The sequence below is a fragment of the Trachypithecus francoisi genome, unplaced genomic scaffold, assembly GCF_009764315.1.
Source record: "Trachypithecus francoisi isolate TF-2019V2 unplaced genomic scaffold, Tfra_2.0 Lachesis_group2, whole genome shotgun sequence".
Lineage (NCBI taxonomy): Eukaryota > Metazoa > Chordata > Mammalia > Primates > Cercopithecidae > Trachypithecus > Trachypithecus francoisi.
The window spans coordinates 53,296,423-53,306,096 of NW_022681465.1; the positions used below are offsets into that span (position 1 = coordinate 53,296,423).

Below are 9,674 nucleotides of genomic sequence, written 5' to 3' on the forward strand. Positions count from 1 at the left end.
CTAGGAAAAGGGATTCCCTTCCCCCTTGCGCTTCCCAGGTGAGGCAATGCCTCGCCCTGCTTCAGTTCTCGCTGGTCGGGCTGCAGCAGCTGACCAGCACCGATTGTCCGGCACTCCCCAGTGAGATGACCCCAGTACCTCAGTTGAAAATGCAGAAATCACCGGTCTTCTGTGTCGCTCGCGCTGGTTGTTGGAGACTGGAGCTGTTCCTATTCGGCCATCTTGCTCCGCCCCTCTGTAGTTTCTTATTGGTGTATCATGTATCAAATAAGTTTGCCATCCTATATGAGCACAGTTCATGGTGCCCCACAACCATTGCAGTGGTACCATAAAAGATCAATGTTCACAGATCGCCATACAAGACACAATAGTAATGAAAAAGGGTGAAATATTGGGAGAATTACCAAAATATGACACAGAGACACAAATTGAGCACATGCTGCTTTTGAAAAATGGCACCAATAGACTTGCGCAATGCAAGGCTGCCATAAGACAGTTTTTTCTTCAAAGGGGCAATATCTGCAGAGCACAATAAAATGAAATATTCTGTACTTAGAGATTTTTTGAAAGAAAAACTGGGAATTGATGTAATTTGTCTGAAGATGGTTATGGTATAACTAGTCTTCAAATCTTTAAAGCATCGTCTAAGGTTCATATGTTGTTAGCCATTGAAATAATTTTGAGAGCAGATTTTCTTCCCTTAAGCTTTTAATGATAGGCAAGACCCATTAATGGTGGAAATTGTAAGCATAATACTAAATTATCCAGAAGTCCTTTCTAAATCTGTGATGATGAAATCATAAGGTTCTTTGGCCTTTCTAGTTTCTTGTTATGGCAAATGATAGAATACGTGTAAAAGACTTCATAGAAAAGTACCTGTTTCAAGGCTGTAATACTGATATAATGACTATTGAAACAGACTTTATCTTCCAGCGAAATAAGTATGATTTTAACGGATTCAGCTATTCTTCCTCAGTGTTCTGTCATACTTTGTTCTCTCTTATAGTGACATGTGTAAGAGTCTTTCTTTTGTAATAAGTATCATTACCTTAAACTGGTAAAATCACAGATATAGCCTAGATAAGTAGTTACCACTCTGGGACATTTGGCAAAGTAGAGAGACAGCTTTGATAGTCACAACTGAACTCAGGGACATATAGTGGGTACAGGTGAGGGATATTGCTAAGCGTCCTAGGATGCACAAGGAATCCATCACAACAGAATTATCAAGCTCAAAATGTCCATAGTACTGGAGTTGAGAAGGGCTGGTCTAGATTTACAGAAATTTGTGATGCAGACTTATCTGGCACACAGTTATGAACAACTACAAATCCTGAAATAATAGGAGAAATCTTAAGTACTTCAAAAAGAACCAAGAAAAGAATGACAAAAGAACATCCTCAATGGTTAATACTGATAGTTAGTGATAAATGTAAATATATACACACCAAACTGCATGCTTCAGAGACAAGTTTCTCTGAAAAAGAATATGGCCAAGAAACGGTGGTCAGAATACCTCAAGTAAAGTAGAAAGAGAGAACATAATGGAAGAGCAGGTCTGGAGTTAAGAGGCATAGTTATCATCTCAGTTTTATTATTAAGTTGCTAGTGCATAAAGAAATATTAAGGTATTTTAAATCCATCTTATGTAATGAGAGAAGTGCATACAATTCCATTTAGTAGCCCGCCCAAATAGCCCCTTTGTTCACAATTATTGCTTGAAAAGAGTATAGCTCAGTTTAAGATGTCTAGTTTGTATCTTTCTTAATGATTTCCTGTAGTATGGTCTATTTTTATATCTAATTATAAATAGTGTCTAGTGTCCTTTTTTTTTTTTTTTGCTAGTTATTTATTATTTCCATTTTCCTCTCTTGACTGTATGAATGCCATAGGTTGAATGGTTCATTTTAAATGTTCATTCTTGCCAATTCTGTGAAAGCATTAGCTTTTCATTTTGGCAGAGTGACTTAGAAAATGTTGTTGATATGCTGCTTTCTCAAGCATATGCTCCTCTCTTATCTTGACACAGAATATATCCACAAAGAAATGATACAATTTTAATGGGAAAAGACCTAGCCAAATCATCTTATCATGTTACACATCACATTGCAGTAACTGTTTTACATTCACTTATACAGACCTAAGACCAGACAAAAAGTAACATTAAAACCCAAGTTCAACTAAAGATGTTTAGCTCTACCACATGGCAGTCTCTTTTAAGAAAATTAAAAACAGGAAAATTAAATCCATATGTAAATTATAGCAGTCTAAGTTGAAGGATGAGAAAAAGCGGAACTTCTGGAAAACTTAGGACAGTATTAATTTCTTTTAAGTATTTAATAAGATTATATGAGACAATGAGGATATATAGCCCTAGTAAGAGTGACGGGCTTACTTACAAAGTCTTTCTGAAATTTATGTACAAATGTTTTTGTTTTTGTTTGATTTGGTGACTTGGGCTTTTTCCTCCAAGAGAATTAACATTGCTTACAAATTGTGACCCAAGATATATTTTAATTTTAAAAGATTTTTATTTTCAGTTGAGGTGATGGTATTGTAAAAACACTTTCACTTTCTAGATTTTTCTTTAGCTGAAAGGCAGTCCATTAAATGTCTATGGATAGAACAAATACTTCCAGATCCAGAAAAACCCCAAAAGTTTATTTTTTTATATATGGGTATAGTATTTTCTGTGGAAATTAACAATGAGCAGACACTAATATATAAACCCAATTATATGGCAGTGTCAGGTCAGTGAGGAAGCTATAAAAATGAAAATGACCTTGAGAATTTTAGTTAATAAAGATGATCAGGATGAACATTTTCTAAAGGTAGTTTGCTGAACTTGCTAAGTGGAATAAGGAGTTTCATTAAAGAGTTGACTTTAAACATCATGGAAAAGCACAAGTGAGGGTAGTATAAACCATCTCTACTAGAGGATGCCAAGCACATACCCAGGATTTTCTAGAAGTAGTTTCTTCTTCCTTTCTTATACTGCCCTCACGGCAGCATAGAAATGTTTGGTGCCTTATGAATTAGCGGTTATTGAAGAAACAGGGAAGAATAAGATGAGCTTGAGTTAACTCACAGTGACATGGTCTCTATTTGCAAGACAATTCACAAGCCAATTTCAGATTTACTTTGTGCAAAGGAAAGCATCCAAATACAATCATTCTTTAAATGCATGTGAAAAATTGACTTATACAGAAGTGGTTGATTTTAGTTCTACTTTTCTAACCCAGAGTAAGCATACTATCTCAGAAATAGTTTTTCTCATTTTTTTAATTAAACATTTTAATTTGTCCATTTTTTAAATGCAGTTTTATTGACCATCCTCTCTTTATTTTCATCCCTGAATGCTCCCCCTTCCGTGTACCTTTAAGTGTCACGAATTGCTACCAGTAAGGACAAATATTGTGTTTCGAATTTCTTTTTATGGGTGGAAATTTTGTTCTTTTTATAGAAAGAAAATAAACAATATTTCTTTGGCCTCAATTGAGTTGAGATCGTTTCTCTTGGATCTCTGTCCTACATTCTGCATTGTATTTTTTAGTGTCTGAGTTTACACAGTGACAAAGAAATGATACTTTCAAGGTTTTCTAAATATATGAAAAGAAGATCCTCTTAGAAATAAATTGACATATTAATAGTTTAACCCATTCTGTATTGTGCTTGTTTTTTCTGTTGCATCTAGTTTTTGTCACTGTCCCACCCCCAATATGGGGGCCTCCTAGAGAAGAATGTTATCTTGATTCTTATGTATCCCTTTCTCGTAGCATAACCTTGTCATAGCCAGGTTAGCCACTCAGTTAATCAAAATGAGTATCTCCTTTTTTTCAACAGGTGAACGGAAGAGTCCTTATGTTGCAGTATGCTGTATAGTAATGGCCTTCAGCATCCTCTTCATACAGTAGCTGGGGAAAATGCCAGAATTTAATTGCCATCAGATTTCATTGTGAACAAGGACTTACTGCAGAAAATAATGGAAAGATGGTTAACCCTTTTATCTCTGAACATTGAATGAGATAAATTTCCAGATGCTGTTCTCTATTTTTATGTTATTGGACCAATGTTCTGTATAAATAATTAAGATGTAACCATTTAATAGTCTGTAACAATCAACCTCAGTATTGTCACTACAATATTACATTCTGCAAATGTTATTCTGTTGTATCAGATACCAGATTTTAGTGAGGTATCTCTAAGGCACATAGTAGAAAACAAAATTGGTTAATTACTCAAGTTCTTTTCACTGTGATTTGGAAATGATTCAATCTTTATAGAACGAGACCCTTTTCTGGACTAGCTTTTTTATTAAAATGGCTCAGTTTGTGTTGATAAGGATTGCATTCATGTTTAATAGCGCTTGCTTTTCCTCTGGGCACACCATTTTGATCATTAACCAGAGTACCTCTACTCTTAGCAAACTCTAGTTTATGACAAGTATTTAAAATATTTAAAACAAGCTTATAAGTTCTTAAGGAGGAAGGTAAATGAGATGTAACTTAAAAATAGTATTGGGAAAATGTTGATATTTAACATTAGTGGATTTAGACTAGACAAATGGCATAGTAGGCCCTGAAACCTCTTGTCAAGTATATATAAGTGTTTTGTGCTTGAATTTTTACCAGAAAGCTGTCTTTCTCTGAAAAACACAATATTCTTAGAATGAAAAGAACAGTTATAAAATAATTATCCTATATGTGTTTTTCATTCTTTTTAGTGTCACGGCTTCAAAAATGAAACATTTTAATTGCCCTAAAGAAACTGTATTTTTGTTTTGTTTTTTAATATAGCACTTTAAATCCGGTTTGTGTTTTGTCAACTTGAACTGGAATCTTTTTTGTTACTTTGGAGGTGATAGTTTTCAAATCTACTGATGTGTGTACTGTGGCATAAGTATCTTTGAACTTGGGTAGTGAAAGGAGACCTTCAACAATTTTTAGTCTAGGCAAGAGAATTATTGGGAATATGACTTCTAAATTTTACAATAGAGCAGTTATTTTAAGGTCATGGTTAACATTTCTTAAGGTTCAACTGAAATTCAGTTAAAATTTCAGAGCTAAGAGGAACTTAAATCTTAGCTAAAAATTACCTGTTGCAGATAGTATTAATTAGATTGTTTGCAGCTATTAATTCATCATAAAGGTAAAATGAAGAAACTCTGCCTTTTTGAAAAAAAGAAAATTATTTCTAAATTAATAGGCTAGTAGTTATTTCTGCAGAAACAAAGTATGGAACTGAAAGCCACCTATTTTTATTTTAAACTAAACCACTTGGAATAGATTCTAGGAAACATCTTAAGCTTGTGTGTTGCCTGTGGTGGTTTTTTTGTTTGGGGGTGGTTTTTGGTTTTTGTTTGATTATCTGTATTTTGTTATCTGACAATTTTTTGTTTGGTTTGGTTTTGTTTTTGTTTTTTTTGTTTTTTTTTTTTGTTTTGTTTTGTTTTGTTTTTTGCAATAGAGCTGTTATGGGTTATCACTGTATTTTACATTTTTGGCATGTCTATGGCAGTTAAAAATGGTATATTTTGCTTTAGACAGGGAATCAGGTTATAATCATTGTTCTTCCTCTAAAGTGCCTCTTGGGCTTTACATCAGGTCAAGGATTTTCAGGGTTTCTCAAAAATAGGATTCTTGTCAGTGTATCCATGCTGAATAAGTCACCTTTCTGACTCTAATTTCTGGGTGGCCTTCTGTTGTCCAGCTCTGCTGCCAACTGGACTTTCCGAAAGCCATGTCAACTAATTTTGTATATGCTAAGACAAATCGAATATGAAAAAAGGAAGAATATTCTAGATATTCTAAGACATGTCTTGATTTGGCATCTCAGAGGAGATAAGTGGAAAGTAAAGAAGAGATAATTTTGGGGGAAAATTTGTGGAAACATACAGAACTTTTTGCTATGTGTAGATGCTAGAGTGGGAGGCAACGTATTTGTAACAACAAACATTCTGACCTTTTGAAACACAAGCTCTTGGAGAAGTCAGGGAGAGACACAGTATGAATAAAAGCAATTAACATGTTCTTTAATGTATTTTTTTCAAAGAGGACCACTGAATCCTGTTTTCTAATCCAAAGGGCAGTGTAGGTGGTTTTAAGCCCACAGAATATTGAGATATTTCTTGTGTGGTTTTAGTGGGGTGGTGGGATGCAGAAGGTTATTAAAGATCAACTTAAGCATCAGATAAAATATCTCTTTTATTTTTTTAACTTTTATTTTAGGTTCAGGGGTACGTGTGCAGGTTGTTATGTAGGTAAACTCATCTCACGTCAAGGGGTTCTGTTGTACAGACTATTTTGTCACCCAGGTGCTAAGCCTAGTACCCAGTAATTGTTTTTTCCACTCTTCTCCTTCCTCCCACCCTCCACCCTCAAGTAGGCCCCAGTGTTTGTTGTTCCCTTCTTTGTGTCCTTAAGTTCTCATCATTTAGCTCCTACTTCTAAGTGAGAACGTGTAGTATTTGGTTTTCTGTTCTGTGTTAGTTTGCTAAGGATAATGGCCTCCAGCTCAGATGGAATATCTATCACATAGACCTGTTGTTACAGGGTAGGATCGGATGATGGACACTGAAGTACTCAGCGTGCTAAAGCTAGCCTCTTTTTGGCTTCAGAGTCTTTTGATTCCATCTATCCTGGCATTTTTTGTGTGCTGATGTTTAGTTCCAGATTGGCTTCAGCTGTGCTAATAGGAAGGGCGTTGTCTTTTCAAGCAGTCTTAAAAGGTGGTCAGTCAAAAGGCCAGAGTCTGAATCCCTTCTATGGCTTAAATAATTTGAGGATCAAGTCCAGTGTCTTGTTAATGTCCTGTTATACTGTGCCAGGCACTATCTTGAATGCTCTTATATGTTCAAATTCAAAATAGCTCTTTCGTACCAGAGGATGATAGTAACATGTGACTTGCAATAGATTCCTTCATCTTAGTAATAAGATGATCAGTCTAGTTAGGACAAAATAGAGATTTGAATAACTTAACTTTTCCAACTTTACAGAGTAAAAATGAGCAGAACTCTGCTTGGTTTTGTGAAAAAGACTTAGCACTGGTAAATAGAAGATTTCTGTTCTTACACCATTCTTTCAGTATATCATCACTGAAGACAGGAAGATAGGCACACAGATTCTTCCCGTAGTAATTCATAGTGCACTAGGTGAGAGATGAAGTATGTATTAAAAGTACAATGTGATGGCATTTATTATTCAGATAATCCCAGGATTCTAGAGGAAAACAAAGAAGAGTGACAGTTCAGTTAGGGTGTGAACTTCCGGAGGAGCATTGCTTAAGCTGAACTTGAGAGCATTGTGCAAAAGCACACTAGTCTGTTAAGAACTCGAAATAACCTAGCTTGTGCCACTTTGGGAGTATTAAGACATAAGCCTAGAAAGGTGGACATAGGTTAGATCTTAGACTGTCTTGTCTTTTTCTCCTTCCTATTGATTACCTACCTCAAAATTGAATATGTTTTTCCTCCTGCCTAACACAAAACTACTTAAGGGCAAAAATTTACATTCTTCCTTGGTGTGTGTGCAAACAAGGTTGAATATATTCATGCCTATCTTATTTTGGACCAGGAATACAGTAGTATACTTTCCAAAGACTTGCCTGAATAGTATATAAGGTGGAGGCAACGGACTAGTTAGGTCAGTATTTTTAGAAACTCTTAATAGCTCATACTCTTGATGCCAAAAGCAGCCCTGATTGTTAAAGCACACACCTGCACAAGAAGCAGTGATGGTTGCATTTACATTTCCTGGGTGCACAAATAAAAATTCCCAAAAAGCAAGGAGTTACGCTCTTTGCAAAACCTTTGAGAATTTACTGGATCATAGGAAGCTTATAACAGGAATGGAAGATTCTTAAATAACTCACTTTCTTTGGTATCCAGTAATAGTAGATGTTCAAAATATGTAGCTGATTAATACCAGCATTGTGAACACTGCACAACCTTGTGATTATTACTAAGCAAGTTACTACTAGCTTCTGAAAAGTAGCTTCATAATTAAAGTTATTTATACACTGCCTTCCATGACTTTTACTTTGCCCTAAGCTAATCCCCAAAATCTGAAATGCTACTCCAATATCAGAAAAAAAAAGGGGGAGGTGGAAATGTGTTTCATGTGATTTTAAGAGTACAGAGAATCATTCACATCTCTGGTTAGTTCATATATGTCTAGTGTATAATAAAAGTCAAGATGAACTCTCAAGAGCCTCCTACTTTTGTCTTGTTGTCAGATGTGTGAAAGCAGTTTTTAGAGGTTAAAAATTGGAAATTTCCACCTTTTTAGTAGGATAAGAATAGAGAAATGCTCTTTTTTTTTTTTTTTTTCCCCTACCTGCATTTTCATTCATGGATGGCCAAGATTAGTTTTGGGGTATTATTTTTATTGTTGTTTTACATCATACTAGCTATTCAATCTACTATATTGCTGTTATTATTGAGTATGCTTTTAAGAGCTTTTAATGACTCCAGTAGTTTGCTTTGGGTGTGAAGTCTTTAATTTTCCCAGAGATGATGGAAATCGGATTCTGAATGAAATTGACAGTTATCAATTACTGACAGTTATTTTCAACCTTGTCTTTAACTGGGAGCCTTCAGACACCCAAACATTCTGGCACATAGCTATTATTTTCTGTCTAAAATCTGTTTGTGAGCATTGTCCATCAGAGTCAGATTGTTCAGCCAATTTATACTATTATTAGTATTTACTGAGAAATATGAAAAGGCTTATGTCTTGCTTTGAGGAATGTGCTCTTCTTGCTGTTAGCTTTCCAAAACTGAGTAAACACAGACAAACCTTTGTCAGACCTGTTACTAGAAGGAATTTACCTAACCAAGTGAATTATAACAATTGTATTTTTAGTTAGATTTAGATCTAAAAAAATACTTCAGATATAAATTGAAAGGCAGTATCTTAGTTGTTTCCTGCAAAATATATTGTAAACGTTCCCCTCTGCTCCATTATACCACCAGTTGATAAAAGACATTATAGGAAAATCACTAAATTTCCAATTTCTATTAATAACAAAAAGAGTTCAAAATGGCTTTGCTTAAGATCACCAAATTTAATATAACCAGGAAAGCAAAACCTGTTTTTAATTCAGAGGGTTTACATTAATGTCCTTACCTATAACAGATTCATCTGGGGCCAGGGCAAGGGCAAGGGAGAGAACATAAATGTTGGAAACAAGGGTAAGTTACTTCACACTTTGTGGAGGATGAAAACACTCATTCAGAAACTGCGTAATACCCAGACACTACTCTTTGAGCTTTGATGAGGGAAGTAGCCTAAAAGCAAATGTGTAGGGATGTCGGGTTTGTTCCCAAAGTGCTAAAACCTGTAATTTATCAGCCACCTCAACTTCTTTGATTACTATAGCTAGGCTAAATACTGAAAAAAAATAAAAAGAAATGAGGAAGTAGACATGAGGGATTTCAAGAAGGCCAGCATCAAAGAAAGAATCTTTGCAGTAACGAAGTGTTAAAAGTGATCTGGAGGCTCAGGATAATACCAAAAGGTTTGACCTTGGAAATTAAGTTACAGAGAATAGAGCACAAACTCTTTTGGGTTCTGAAAGAGTAGAAGATCATATTTCTCTTGATTTTACTTGATAGAAATAGTTTGCTTGCTTTTTAAAAAGTGTTTCTAAAGATGACAAGCATCTTCGAAGAAGCT

The 9,674-nt window shown here is 35.0% G+C and overlaps 1 protein-coding gene across 1 annotated transcript in view; it reads left to right on the top strand.

The window, feature by feature from the left end:
- TMEM167A (transmembrane protein 167A) overlaps positions 1–8,204 on the top strand; it is a 33,827-nt gene extending 25,623 nt beyond the window's left edge. The window contains exon 4 of the mRNA XM_033179216.1: positions 3,844–8,204. Within this exon, the coding sequence (XP_033035107.1) occupies positions 3,844–3,914 (71 nt within the window). The 3' untranslated portion in view covers positions 3,915–8,204. The remainder of the gene's footprint in view (positions 1–3,843) is intronic.
- Positions 8,205–9,674: the final 1,470 nt, after the last annotated feature.